We start from the raw sequence: 15,836 nt of genomic DNA on the forward strand, positions 1-15,836 counted from the left end.
CCTACAATTAGCCATTCGGTCAGGTCTGATACTATAGAGCACAGATCCTTTTTAAACATGGAATGCAGAGGTAGATCAGATATGAATGTACAGAAGCTATTCCAGTCAGCCATGGAGTATCGGTATACAGTACGGTGGGAGGGTTACGTCTGGGGGCTTATTACATTTCATTTTTATCTTAACTGATATGACGGAGTGGTCGGAGGATCCTAGAGGAGAAAAAACGGAACATGAACATAGATCAGGGGAAGTAGAGAGAAAAATGTCTAGAAGGCTTGCATACTGACCTGTAGTATCGGGCACACGGGTGGGCTCGCGAACAATCTGAGTGAGGTCATAAGCAATGGCAAAATCATGACAAAACCTCCCCTCATCGTCTGTCTTATTTGAGTGGGTCAGCCATTCCACGTTATGGACGTTGAAGTCACCACAGATGTGAATGTTAGCCAAGGGATGTGCAGACAGGATGTGGTCTATTTTCTCAGATATACTCTTAAAGATAGTAACTCCGCTGTTATGGGGCCGATAGAGGGCAAATATAAATGCAGATGTGTAACCAAGTGCAACCCGGAAGCACATATAAGGTAAATTAGGATCTTCTATAGAGATATCCCTGCAACATGGGAAGCCATCTTTAATGTAGGCACATATTCCATGCCCATGGCGGTCTTAGGGGTCAGATTTAGATGTTAAGTTAGAGTATCTGTTAATTATGAACTTATCTAGGGAAGTGGTCGGCCCTATTCCAGTTTTGCTTAGAAAGAATATGTCCGGTTTCGTCTCCTGTAATTGGGTTTCAACCTCTGGAAGGTTGGAACGTAGACCCCTGATAGTGAAGAAGGACACATGTAGTAGGCGTCTACGTTGGAAGATGGGGTTCTAGGTTTATTAGAGTTTTTTTTTCTGGAGATATTTCATGTTGAGGTTTTGGGATTTGTGAAACAGGTCGGAAGTAAAGTGTTTTAGTATGTTATACAAAAATAATTTAATAACAAAAAACTAATTATGTTGGGAAACAAATATTTTTATGAATATTTTATCTTAAGATATTTTTTTTACATTACTTACTAAAACCGACTTTATATTTTCGTCTTAACTCTTCTCCATTCCAGTTTTTATATCAACAAGTTTTAGTAATTTAAGTGTTTCTTGTTTCATGCATACTACTAAATTGATTTTAACGCCAATACGTTTACGTTCAGTATGTTATTTTTTTTTTTTAATCTATGCAATTTTTTTTTTTTTTTTTTTTTTTACAAAGGAGTCACCTTTTATCAAAGCTCAGAGGCCACTCGGGGTTAAGGGTTAATGAGTGTACGGTGATCATTGGGACGGTAGTAATCGTTAGTAGTCGAAATTTGGTAAATTGGATTGTTTAATGGGACGGCTCATTAAGAACTTGTTGACAACTATATTGTAGTCAGCTGGAAAGCAGACCAGCAGAACAGAGTTCCACAGGTGGGCAGTTCTAGGAAAGAAGCTTTGTTTATGAAATCCACGTTTTGGTACAGAGAGTGGGCAGAATTATTGACAGTGGTTTTAGATAGACGAGTGTGAAAGTTTGATAAGGGGGGCATAGATTGGAGCTCAGACGAGCACTTGAAAATAACGATAGTGGTTGATGTATATCGATTTTCGAGAAAATGACACATGTTGGAAAACTACATGATTACAAAATTAGGTTAATGTGCATTTGTTTATCCAACCTCCAAAGAATATTCCGAAAGCCGTTCTTAACATGTGGAGGTTAGGGATGTTTATTACGAAAAGCATTTTCCTATTTTCAACCTCCCCGTAATCAAAGATAAGTCTTCGGGTGGTCAGAACCAGGACCACCCGACCCAAAATTATTCTTCAAACTTTAAAATATTGCAATTTTTCTTAAAAAATGCATCCTTATTTACCTGGCGTTGCCCGGAATTAGAGAAAAATATGGCACGTTTGGGCACTCCTTGGGCGTTGAGTTCCATGGCGACCAGCAGAAAAAAATAATGCTCGCTCCCTTAGTCCCTCCTTCCCCGGCACGTCACATTTTTTATTTACTGACGTTGCCGTAGTAACTAAACGATTATTTGTCACATTTACAAACATTTATTTTGAAAAAAAAAGTTTTACTCTTTATGAATATTAAAAGAAAAAAGTTACTAAACATTTATTAGTAATGTCTCACTTTTATAGACATTTGTTTTTAAATTTCTTTTTAAATGACGACTTTTTTTTTAATAGTATTTGCGGATGAGTATGCTGACAAATATCAGTTAAATTTTGCAAATATTTTTTCACCCCCCACCCCATGGTGTTTATTCCGAAATCCGTTGTTAACCTCCCCATGTTAAGAGAGGGGTGAAAAAATATTTGCAAAATTTAACTGATATTTGTCAGTATACCCATCCGTAAATACTATTTAAAAAAAAAAGTCGATAAAAGTCGTCATTTAAAAAGAAATTTAAAAACAAATGTCTGTAAAAGTGAGACATTATTAATAAATGTTTAGTAACTTTTTTCTTTTAATATTCATAATGAGTAAAACTTTTTTTTTTTTTTTCAAAATAAATAAATAAATAAGTGTTTGTAAATGTGACAAATAATCGTTTAGTTACTACGGCAAGGTGTATCAGAATTTTTATAGGAATTTTTGACACCCCTAACACGAAACTACGAATAAAATATAAAAAAAACTCGTAATTTCTCTTTTAAAAGTGGGTTGTTTATGTTCTTTATGGATTATACTTCCAAAATAAACTATTAAAGTTGTATAAAAAGTAATAGAAATATTATTATTTTTTATTTAAAAAAAAAAACTAATGAAATTAATTGAATTTTACGAGTTCAGTATTTTTCAATTTTTAAACTTAAAAAATCTATCAAAATTTTTCTATTGATTCTATTTTTACGATATTTTCAGGGTCAATCTGAAATTTTATGCTCTTTCTTATGCTAAACCGAATATAATATTTTAATTTTTTTAATTCAAGCCCCCCCCCCCATTTTCAAATGTCTATCAAAAAGTAAATAATTTACTCACCAAAGTTTTATATATCACAAATTGAAGAGAAAAGATCAATAAATAATATATTCAAATTTAAAACAAAAAAGTAGTGTTTTTTTAAAGAAATTTACCTGTAACGTCCGAAGTTTAAACCCTTTTTAAAAAAACAAAAACAAAAAAAAAACACGTTGTTTGTTTTGTTTGTTTTTTTAAATGAAACCTTGGTCCTTGCTCCTTTAATTGAAAAAAAAATTAGGGTTTGAATTACATTTTTCGGGTAGTTATAAGCTTGGAAAGACAGGGGGTCGAATTAATTCACGCCTCCCATTTTGAAATGTCAATTAAAAAGTAAATTAATTTACTCACCAAAGTGTTATATATCACAAATTGAAGATAAAAGATCAATAAATAATATATTCAAATTTAAAACAAAAAAGTAGTGTTTTTTAGAAAATTACCTGTAAAGTCTGAAGTTTAAAACTTTTCTTAAAAAAGCACGTTGTTTGTTTTTTGTTTTTTTGTTTTTTAATGAAACCTTGGTCCTTGCTCCTTTAATTGAAAAAAAAATTAGGGCTTGAATTACATTTTTCGGGTAGTTATAAGCTTGGAAAGACAGGGGGTGGAATTATTCAATATTTTTCACGAAATTTCTGACACACCTGGATGTCAGTAAATAAAAAATGTTACGTGCGGGGGGGGGGACTAAGGGAGCGACCATTATTTTTTTTCTGCTGGTCGCCATGGAACTCAACGTCCAAGGAGTACCCACGTTTGTATTTTAACATTTCCGTGCAAATTTAGAAAGCCATTCTTAACATGAGGAGGATGAGGTTTTTATAGCTATTCTGTACTTTCACCTAACAGTTTGATGAATAAAAAATTGAATTTAACTTGAAAATCCTATCTAAAAATAACACGGCCCGTATTTTGAGTTGCGTAAGTATCGAAACAAGTTATATTACTATAGAGATAAATAAAATTGATTTTTATATTTTTTTTTAGACTTATGCAGAATATGGACCGTGCTGAAATAACGCTATTATTTAGAAACCAATTCTTAACATGGGGATCGGGGGAAGGGTGGGTGTTTTGTAACTGTTGTACTTTCACTTAATAAAATAAAAGAAATATACTGTAAAAATTGAATTTAACTTGGAAATCATATCTAAAAATAACACGGTTCCTAATCTGTACAAGTACCGATTTGTTTTTTGTTTTAATGAAAAAAATGTTATCTTTATTTGTTGTGAAGACGAAATTGTAATTGTTTCATTTTTATTTATTGTTATTGACGCCTTTGTTATTGTTTTTTTATTGTTTAGGTTTGTTGTTTTTCTTTGTTAAGCTTAAGCTAAAGTTTCTTCATGTAAAAATTATTTTTATTTAATATCCTTTCCGTCCACATTTATTGAATTTTACTTACAAAATATATATTGTGCATATAAAATCATTAAAAAAAAAAAATCAAATATATGAATCAAAATGCTAAAATGATTTGTAATATGAGGCGTGTCAAATAATTAAAATCTTCGAAGAAAGAAAACGAAGTCACAAAAAAGATTTTTAATACTTTATTTACGATTCCTTTATTTATCTTTTTCTTAAAATCAAAAGAAAAACTGAAAAGATGTTCTTTATTTTCCTAAATTAAGTTTAGATCTACTGTTTCAAAAGAAAAGTACTTTTTAAAAAGTAAAACAATATTTTGAACACAAAGAAAAATATCAAACGTTTGTTTTGCTAAACGATCATCTTGAAAAATCTACGGAAAGCCAAAAAGGCAACAACAAAAAAAATGGTGTATGGTTGAAGTAAATTAATAAATAAAGCGCTTAATACGACATAAAATTAATTACACAAAGGTGTAGAATTTTAAACAAATTGCATCGACTGTTTGTGAGAGGACTTCAAATGTTTCGTTTCAACTTATTGTTAAACTATGGTGGAGTGGAGTAGTAGTGGTGGTGGTGACTGGTGGACATATTTTTAATATTCCAATCTGTGAGAATATCGTCAAAGACGATAAAATTAGACCTTAATAACTATTTTTTTCTAATAGGGCAATATAGTTTTTGAACAAATTGCCAAATAGAATTAAAAACAATAGCCTTTCCTTCTACAAGAAAGAAAATGAAATTACATGTGAATTCAAAAATGATTTAAAAAAAAAAAAAAAGTGCTTCTTCGTTATTAGAGCGAAATCCGAAAACTGAAATATTGAATTTCAAGTAAAACCAATGGTATTTACTTAATTATGTCGCAGTAATGAACATATCCAAAAATTATGAAAAACGATAAAGCAGAAAATTATTAATGAAAAGTTTTCGAAGACAATTGGCCAAAATTGAGTTCTGCTAAATTAGCACAAGATTTCAGAAAATTATTACTTCCCTTGTACAGACTAGAACTCTTCGTGTTTTTTGTTTTTTTTGTTTTGTTTTTATTTTATTTTTTTCTGTAAAAAATTTGATTTACCTTCTTTTTTTTTCTTTTTCCTGTTGCAAACCCGGGGTCAGTGGATGGGGTTAATAAATTGTATGATTTTTTCTTTTGTTAATTTATTCAATTTTAAGGGTGCAGCTGCAGCAGCAGTGCCAGCACTGCAGCAGTAGTAGTAGTGAAGCCAAAAAAAAAATAAAAATAAATAAATAAAAAACATCAAATATACAATAAATAAATGTTACCATAGTAAATAAAAGTTAATTTTCTACCTATTTAGCTCATTATTTTGTGTTTTTAAGTAGTTTTAAATGCTCTTTATGTAATCACAAATATCCACTTGTTACGAGTTAATAGCCAACAAGATGACAGTCGATGATCTTCATTGTTTCCCCATGTCGGAGGCTCGTAAAGAGGCGAATATTTACGATTACATAAAGAGCATTTAAAACTACTACAAAAAATAATCAACCAGGTAGGTAGAAAAGTCACTTTTATTGACCATGGTAACATTTATTCATTGTATATTTGATTTGATCAATATGGTCTAGTTATCTCACTGAAGATTACTTGCAAAAGGTGCTTATTTCGAAAGTCGTTCTTAACATGGGGAGGTTGGGGGTAATACCCATAAAAAGCCATTCTTAACATGGGATGGGTGTTTTGTACCTATTCTATAGTTTAACCTTACAGTTGAATAAAACAAAACTTGAATTAAACTTGGAAATACGATTTTAAAAATAGCGCGGATCAGTAAGTGCACTAGCACTCATTTTCCTTTAAAATGACGACTTTCACCGGTTTTCGGATATGCTGAAAACGAATATCGCATTTAAATTTTCCGCAAATATGTAATTACATATTCCGGATATTAAGCAATGTAATTCCTTATGTTAAAAGTGGTGGCAATTAAAGAAGTAAGAATTTAACAAAATATCGTAAAACTTGGTAAGCACGATACAATAAGTGCAAAGCGCACATTTATTTATTTTTTTTTTTCAACGACAGACATTTCGGTTAATTTTAATTGCCTTGCAGCTTTATTCTCTGCCAAAGTTCAATTAAACTGAAGGAAGGGGTGGGGCTACGAATTGGGTAACAACTAACTAAATAGTAAATACATAAAACTCTGAAGAATCTTGCCCCCCCCCCTCTAATTTATTTATCTTTTTTTTTTCTTTTTTTTTTTCAATTTTTAGCGAATTATTATTATGGGCACTAATCTACCAGATTCTAAAAAAAAAAAAAAATTAATAAAAATATTTTTAAAGTCAATACTTAAATATTTGTAGAGGTGCTCATTTCTAATGCAACGTTCTAGTAAATCGATCACCCATTTTAGAACCACTTGACGTTTATAGGTTAAATTTCGCGATTTTGGCCTTTTTTGAACAGCTTAGCCTACTTTAAAGATTATTTTAAAACCGTGAAATTTAAAAAAAAAAAAAAAAAAAAAAAGGCTAAACTACTTTTTAAAAACGTTAAATTCACAAAATTTGGCCTAAAAACACCGAATGGTTCTAAAATGGATGATCGATTTACTATAACGTTGCATTAGAAAGTGAGCACCTGTTTTTAACATCTTTTTTTTTTTTCTTTAATAATCTGGTAGATTAGTGTCCATTCGCTAATAATCCGCTGAAAAATTGAAAAAGACGACGAAAATGAAAATAAAAAGAGGGGGCAACATTTTTCAGGTCCACACACAAATCGAATTAACACAAGAAAAATGTCAAACAGTAAAGAAAAGGACGTAGAAATAAGTAAAAAAAAAAAAATAAATAAATAAATACCTTTTTTGGTAAAATATTATCCATGTATATGTCCATTAATGGTTAACATTGCAGAGTTCCTCAGTTCAAAATTGTTTTGTTTTTTCGGAAATTATTATATTTTACTAGTATTTTTACAGATACAAGAAAACCAATTTTCTTCCTGTTCCAAGATGAAAAAAAAAATCCGAATGCGATGTTAAATTGTTTTAACAGACGAACAATAATTTAATTCCAAAATTAAATCCACCAAAATGCATTTCCATTTCTTAGTAACGTTAATAGTTGACAAACAAAAAAAAAAGGAGTTACTTCGTGAACCTTCGAAATTTGAAAGGAATTTAGAAGCATTTAAAATGTCGAATAGAAAGTCATTTTTTTTTTTATCACAGATGATATTAAATTGAATTTTTCCTTTTAATAATGAAGGCATGTAATATTTTATTTCGTTTTGAATATCTTCACGTTTTATTTACTCGGTTTTGTTGTTGTTTTTATTTAAGAAACAATTAAATAGATGGGAGTAATAAATATATAACAAAAATAATATAAAATAAAACAATACACACCCACTAAATCATAGGATTTAGTTTTTTGGGGTTTTTTTTTAGAAAAGGAATAAATTTTAATATATATTATATAGTTTTCTGCATTGTAGGCTACAAAAAATTATGCAAAAGTCCATCTAAAATTGCATCTCGTTGATATTAAAATAAAATTAAAATGTGAAGTTATTGTTTTGTGTGTGTGGCCGGTTTAAATTAATTTAGAATTGTTATTAATAATATTGTTATTTATCATTTATTATCATTATTCTTAATATTATTATTGTTGTCACGTGCTTTTGTTAAAGCCGGCAAAAAGAAACATCCGATCATATATATATATATTTTTTTTTTTCAAAGGATTTTCTTATTTTTATTGTGAATATCAGATATGCAAAGAAAAACAAATGTTTCGCTAGTCTACACTCTCTTTAATGTAGCTTTTTTTTTGTCAACATTGTCGTCGAAAATTTAAAAAAAAAAAAAAAAAAAAAAAAGCCCGGTGTCTTTAAGATGCAGGTTCCCTTCCTTGGTTTATTTTTTGAAAACACAATTACTACTACTACGCCTAACGCTACTCATATAGCCGCAGTTTGCTTAAATAATTATTTTTTACTTTATTGATTTTAAAAGGAGGATATAGGCGACCAAAAAAGAAAATATATAACTAGTGATATAATCTTCTAATTGTAATTTTACGCACTTTCCGTGAAGAGAAAACGGGTTTTGTTGTGATATACACTTATAGAGAAATAGAGAGGAAGGGGGGGGTGATCTGTTTGTTTGATCCGCAATTATTAAAATAAAAAGAATTAATGCATAATTATAGATTTATAAATCTAAATAATTTTTTAAAAAATTAAACTCAACTTTGATGATTTTTTTTTTTTTCAAGGTTAAATCTTTCCATGGAGAAAGGGTATTTCCTGCCTTTCAAAAAGGAGGGTATTTCCTTAAAAATAACAAAATCTCGGAACATTTCCAGGAGGAATAAATCTAATCGGGTCTTTCCTGTTTTGTTTACAAGCTAATATATTTTTTTTTCTTGTGCTTTTTTTTTTTTTTTTTTTCTTTTTTTTTTAATACTTTCTGTTTAATCACAACAAGATCGAGAAAAATACGCTTGGATGTCGGATACCCCCGCCTCTTTTTCTGTTTTCGTCGCGATTTTTCTTGAATCTTACTGACCTCAGCTTCTATTCCTTTCAACCGAACGTTCCGATTTTTTTCCGTTGCGTTTGTATATTAAACAGAAATCCGCCTTGTTTTTTCGGTTGTTTCATCTTCAAGCGAGATTATTAATTCATTTAAGATATCCTCCCTCTCGCAACCGATCCATTAAATTTGGTTTTTACAGAGAGTTTTCTTGAAGGCGAGTGAAAGGAAAGAGACGAAGACCCAGTGTTTTTAGTGGATGGGAAGGGAGGGGTGATATGTGACGTCACAGGCTCCTGCTTGGGGGGGGGGGATAAAGCTCTCGCTGAATTCGGAAAATTTATTGACAAGAAATCTTTTTTTTTCCACAAATTAGCTACAAGGCTCTTAATTCGGACGGAATTCGGTTTCCACAATTCGGACATGCCGCTAGGCTTGTTATAATTGTTGTCCATACCAGACGTTGCCCGGGAGTCTCCTTTATTGCCAGCCGATAATAGCGTTATTATTATTATTATTGCTTCATTTGCTAATTGTTAATTAAACCAAATTGTTATAAAATCGTTGTTTTAATCGATGTTAACATCGAATAATTTCATAAACAGAGGTTCTGGTATCAAAACTTTAATTCAACCTCTTAATGCATGAGGATTTGTTCAGAATCTTAGGGCCAGTTTTAATTACTTTCTATTCGACAGTTTAAATGCTTCCAAATTCTTTTTAGAGGATCATGAAGTAATTCCTTTCTTTTTCTTTTATTTTCCTTTTTTCAAGTGTTAGCAAGAGATGTAAATAACTGACTTGTTTAAAAAGAGACCAAAATGCATTCTGGTGGATTTCATTGTGTATTTTTTTTTTTTAAATAGGATTTATTTTTTATTTTTTTATTTTATTTTTTATTTTATTTTATTTTTTACACTTCCCGTGGGCTATTAAAATCGCCATTCCCATATTCGCTTTTATCTTTTTGTCTCATGTCATCTCCTAATTAAATTACTGGCCTGATTTATTTATGTGTCTGGCAACAGGACGCTTGTTGTAGTTTGAATAACTAAACTAGTCCACAAGGTAAGCCATAGTGGTCATAACTGCTATGACTTTGTCTAGTTGTTAAATAGCATTGCTTGTCCAGTTGTTGACGTCACCCACTCCCGTTTATGTTTCGTTGATTTTATTTGGCTGTTAACTATCTTTACTTCTCCAGCCGCTAACCAGACCAGTCCAAACTCCATATGATTCAACAGCTGTATCCTAGTATCACACTCGACGAACCCATCTTTAGCGTTAGAGCGACGTCCATACTTGATTAACATTGATAATCGTGTGACCAGATATCTCATGTTGTTTCTTTAAACTCAGTGCGACCTCTACAGCCGACTGGTATCGTTAAAGAAGTGATCAGACCTGCTGAGCTGTTCTTCAACCTTAGTGGGACATCCACATTTGGCCATCATTGTTGGAGAATAATAATAACGTGCAGAAACACATCTGTAATTTGATTGGCTCTACTCTTTCTTGATCTCTGCAACATATCTCTCACAGATGTGATGTTGCTAGTCTCAGTCTTTTCTATAAATACTATTATGGTATGTGTTCTTCAGAATTATCCAATCTAGTCCTTACTTCCTTTGTTCCAGCTCGTTTAACTCATTGGTCTAGTAATCTTTATCAATTTGCTTTCATTTTGTGTTGTATCTGTTGCCAAGGGCACTGGAAAAATGGTAGGATCCTTCTACTGCTCCAGAAGATATCTCACTGCTGATGCAATTCTCTATCTATATAAAAGCCAAGTACGTCCAAGGATGGAGTACTGCTGCCATATCTGGGCAGGAGCTGCTAAAAACAGCCTATCCTGCCTTGACAGTGTACAAAATAGATTTCGTAGCTTAGTGGGGGATGCCTTTTCTCTACCCTGCAACCTCTTTCCCACAGAAGGGATGTTGCAAGCCTGTCGTTGTTTTATCGTTATTTCTATGGGAAGTGCCAGTCTGTGCTCCAATCTCTGGTCCCCCCTCGCCAATCTTTCACAAAAAACACCTGTCCAGCTGAAACTACTGTCAGTAATTTTCCCCACTCTATATTCTGTGTCTAAATCAAAACGTAGATTCCATGAGCAAAGCTTCTTTCTTAGAAGTGCACACCTGTGGACCTCTCTTCTGTTTGCCTGCTTCCCACCTGACTACAACTTGGATGTCTTCAAGTCCAACATAAACAAATTCCTGATGAATCGCCCCCTTAAGTAAGACACTTTATCAAATCTCCAATACTAACGATTACTACGATACTATCCCATTGATTATTGTACACACAATAACCCTTATCCCCGAATGGCCTCCAGGCCTTGATAAGTGGTGACTTTCATGTAAAAAAAAAATACAACTTCTTATACTATTAGCTTCTTTCCAAGAACTTTGGTCTTGTGGAACTCTTGTTGCTGACTGTTTTCCTTTTACCTATAGCAATGGTCTTTTCAAAACTATGGTCAATAGGCATCTCCTGTCTTTTTCATAATCATCTTTTTTTCTTTTTAGTTTCTTACATCAAGTGGTTTCATGCCTTGTCTGAAGCGATTTTTATTAAAATAAAAAAAAAAGTTGACCAAGCACTTAACATCAATGTTTCCTGAGATTCCAGCAACTGAACCTAACCGTTTATAATTCTACCATCTACTCCAGCTAGCCCCCTGTACCCATTCATTTAAAATCAGTACTATATATTAGGTACAATATAATAAACAATACAGAATTGGCTCTATAATAATAAATACAAAATCTGCATGAATAAAAATATATTCAAGCATATTTTATGACCGAGCAAGGCTAGGCGCCCCTGACTACTAAGTTATAAAGTTTATCCCATCAAACATCGGCTCTTTAGTAAGCAGTGATCTCGGCGTGATTACACAGGCAATGGTCGCGCAAGGAAATTGTAGAACACATTGATGAACCAGTGATTGGTGTATTAGCTGCCATGGTATATCTATCATCTCTGAACATGACCACAAAATAATCGACCGGACCAGATCTGACCAGCCATGGTTTCGAATAATGACCTTGCTGAAATGATGGTCATGCTTTTTGCAGCAGTAATCAACCTTTTAATTCATATTTGTACTGTTCCACAGGGTTTAATGTCTTTAATTTTCCACTATTTGTTCCCCTTTTGTATCATTTGTCTCAATGTTGAAAGTGTGTTTATTTGCATTGTTCCCAGTGTACCACCTTCTCAAACCTATCATATCTGTTTTAGTATTCCTTTTGGCTTAGTTTGTTGCATTCACTAATAATGTGATTTACTGTTTCGTCTCGATGGCCACAGAATTTACATTTATTGTATTCCTGGGTTCTATCTATTATGACTTTTATATATTTGGTTCTGATAGCGATATTTTGTGCAGCTGTCAATAGTTATTCCATGTCTCTATTTAAGTGTCTTTTTCAATGTGATGTGAACATTTTTTACAAGGGGCGGGGTGTTGCAGGTGGCAAGGGAACGATCAGCTGTCTCTAGGCTTGCGGAAATGACGTCAAAGGAAAGTTGGTCAGATCCTGGATCTAGGTGTCCCGGGGATGACGTTAAAGAAAGCAAAATAGAGAACGTAGAATCCCCGGAGATTAGGTCGGCAGGACTGATTGACATTTCAAGACTATGCATGGTGGAATGTCTTAACGTCATCTGTTGTTGCAAAGAAAAAAAAAGAGTACACAAAACCTCAGCTCACTGCAGCAACGTCGTCCATCGGTACTTTCCGTAGACTCGTTTTCACGTCTCTTCCCATCTACTCCAGTGGCCTGTTTTTATAAAAAGCAGACTCCTCCAAATTTGCATATGTGCACGAGAGCACGCAAGATTCTGCGAGACTGCATTGTTATATAAGGCCGCAGGCACCATCTTGGACCCTTTTCAGCATCATGATGCTGCGTCGGCAAAGCACACACCAAAGCCATTTAAGAGGTAAGCCTGCGTTCCCACAATTTTTGCCACATTATCTGTGTCGATAAAATAGAGGCAGCAGACAACGATGAGGGGAGAAGAAAGGAGAGTCATGGAGTTAGGACAAACTGACACATCTTTTTTCACTACCAAACATCCACACCACTGTCACGCGCCTTCACTAATGTCATAACTATCATACTGAAATCAAAAAGTTGTCATTGAATAAACAAAATATTTTATAACCCAGCTGTGTGTGTTTTATTTTGCTGCCAAGTGTATATATCGAGACAGTGACAAAAGTTGACTTTAGAAATTATATAGACTGAAAAGTACATTGGACAACCGGCCACAGTGAATATATAACACAAACATCTTGTTTCTCAACACCCCACCCGGATTGTCCCTCCCCTCTATAAAATTTTAAGTTATCTTGTGTAGACATTTATATTTACTATTGATTTTGGGTTAGTCGAAATGTCTTGTTTTTTTTTTGGGGGGGGTTGCTTCTGTCAATTTATGGGGGATGCAAACATTTAGAAACATAATCGTGTTTATGACATTCATTTTTCACAGGCGGTTTGGAAATCTTGAAAATATCTGTGATTTATCTGGTTATCAATTTTTTTTTTTTTTTTTTTTACATAGGCATCACCACTTATCAAGGCCAAGAGGCCACTCGAGGATAAAGGTTAAAAAGTGTACAGTAGAAATTAGACAATATAGTAATCGTTAGTAATGGAAATTCGGTAAATTTGTTAATTTATATGAAACGGCTCATCAAAAACTTGTTTGCATTAGACTTGAAGACAACCATATTATAGTCAGCTGGAAAGCAGGAAAATGGAGGACAATTCCATAAGAAAGAAGCTTTGCTCATGGAATCTACGTTTAGGTTTAGGCACAGATAAAGAGTGGGGGAAATTAGTGATAGCGTTTTCTGCTAGACGGGTGTTTCTTGTGAAAGTTTGGCGAAGGGGGATCCTAGATTGGAGCTCAGATGAACACTTGCTATGAAAATAACGATAAAGCAGAGACAAACTCGCATCATCTCTTCTGTGAGAAAGAGGTTGCAGGGAAGAGTAAAGGACATCCCTACAAGACTATGAAGTCTATCAAGGCAGGATAAGTCCTTTTTAGCAGCTCCTGCCCAAATGTGGCAACAGTACTCCATCCTTGACAATCTTATTCAACTATGGCTTATCTTGGTCACTGTCGATCATTTTTGGCTGACCAGAGTGAGGGGCATCTCTAACTGAAAAATTTGTTTTTTGAAATCAGACAAACCATTTCTGAACACTCATTTTGTAACAGCATTTTCACATGGCATAACTTTATGCAGGTTTCTGTAGTTAAAAAAAGTATCAGATGGCCCTGGTGTTCTGATTGATTTTCACTTTAAAGGTTTGAAACATTTAAAGAACTGTTCTGCTTGGAGACTTATTCCATATTGACATTCTCTCTATCTAAAATATAAATACATAAATCAAAAGTGCCCCCTTATTTCCCCTTTTTTACAATGGCTTTCACAATATTTATAAAAATTACTTTATTTACAAATATATTTAATCCAATAAAATAGTACTTTCCTTCCAGTGTTTCTGTATGAACACTATTAACTTACTCTCTAACCCAATATAATATGCAAATACAGATTAAAAGTATCTTATTTGCTTTTTTTGTACAATGGTTTTTCACAATGCTTATAAAAGTTACATTATTTACAAATATATTTAGTTCAATAAAATAGTACTTCCAATGTTTCTGTATCAACATTATTAACTTACTCTCTAACCCAATACAATATAAATATACAGATCAAAAGTGCTTCTGTATTTCATTTTTTTACAATGGTTTTCACAATACTTATAAAAATTACTTTTACACATTTAATCCAATAAAATAGTACTTTCCTTCCAGTGTTTATGTATCAACACTATTAACTTACTCTCTAACCCAATGCAATATAAATATACAGATCAAAAGTGCCTCTTTATTTCATTTTTTTACAATGGTTTTCACAATACTTATAAAAATTATTTTATTTACAAATATATTTAATCCAATAAAATAGTACTTTCCCTCCAGTGTTTCTGTATCTACACAATGTACTTACTCTCTAACCCAATGCAATATAAATATACAGATCAAAAGTGCCTCTTTATTTCATTTTTTACAATGGTTTTCACAATACTTATAAAAACTACTTTGTTTACAAATATATTTAATCCAGACAGAATTATTTAATTTACTCTCTAACCCAATACAATATGAGTATACAGATTAAAAGTGCCTCTTTATTTCATTTTTTACAATGATTTTTGAATTGCTTGTTTTTGTTTTTTATTCTTATCTGACAACTTTTCACAAATGTATTTATTCATCAACAAAAAAAAAAAGAAATAATTGGTCGGTTTTGTTCAATGAGTTCTATGTTTGCTTCATATAAATCGATGGAACAAGAATCCGAATGTTTTGCAATCCCTGCTGCTTGAAGGGAATAATGAAAGACTGTGAAAACAATATCCACCAAGCAACAGCTGTGGTGGCAGTGCCCATCTTGGCTGAATTCACACGACTATTCACAGCTGCAATCAGTCAATTAAAATTTGAATTGTAAATCAAGTTAAAAAAAAAAAACGGTGTTATTGGAAATAAACAAACCGCCTTTTTAAAAAAACAGTAATGAAAAAATAACTAGATAAATAAAAAGAAATCAAAACAAAAAATGCAAACGTCTATAGAGTCTTCCAGCTGCTCCGTCCTACAAACTTATTAATACTTTCATCCAGCGATTCTTTTGGACTTATTTTCTGTGTTCAAAATTTACTAACCTAACTACACTTTATATAAAGGCGCACCTTTGCACTCAGGAAAGTGCAGATATTCATATTCGTTTTCAAAGCAGGATAATTGAACACAAACACGGCTTATAACACACAATATATTTCTTTTATTCAGATTATGTTCTGTTATTATTCTGGTCGACGTGTATATTTGATT

At 32.5% G+C, this 15,836-nt stretch overlaps 1 protein-coding gene across 3 annotated transcripts in view; it reads right to left on the reverse strand.

Moving 5' to 3' along the window:
• The window catches only part of LOC145254784 (uncharacterized), a 371,478-nt gene extending 362,308 nt beyond the window's left edge, over positions 1–9,170 (reverse strand). For all 3 annotated transcript variants that reach the window (XM_080113568.1, XM_080113566.1, XM_080113565.1), the window contains exon 1: positions 7,222–9,170. In XM_080113568.1, coding sequence (XP_079969694.1) covers positions 7,222–7,257 — 36 coding nt within the window. In that variant the 5' untranslated portion in view covers positions 7,258–9,170. The remainder of the gene's footprint in view (positions 1–7,221) is intronic.
• Positions 9,171–15,836: the final 6,666 nt, after the last annotated feature.

Source organism: Euprymna scolopes, chromosome 30, assembly GCF_053919585.1.
Source record: "Euprymna scolopes isolate OS-2025 chromosome 30, ASM5391958v1, whole genome shotgun sequence".
NCBI lineage: Eukaryota > Metazoa > Mollusca > Cephalopoda > Sepiida > Sepiolidae > Euprymna > Euprymna scolopes.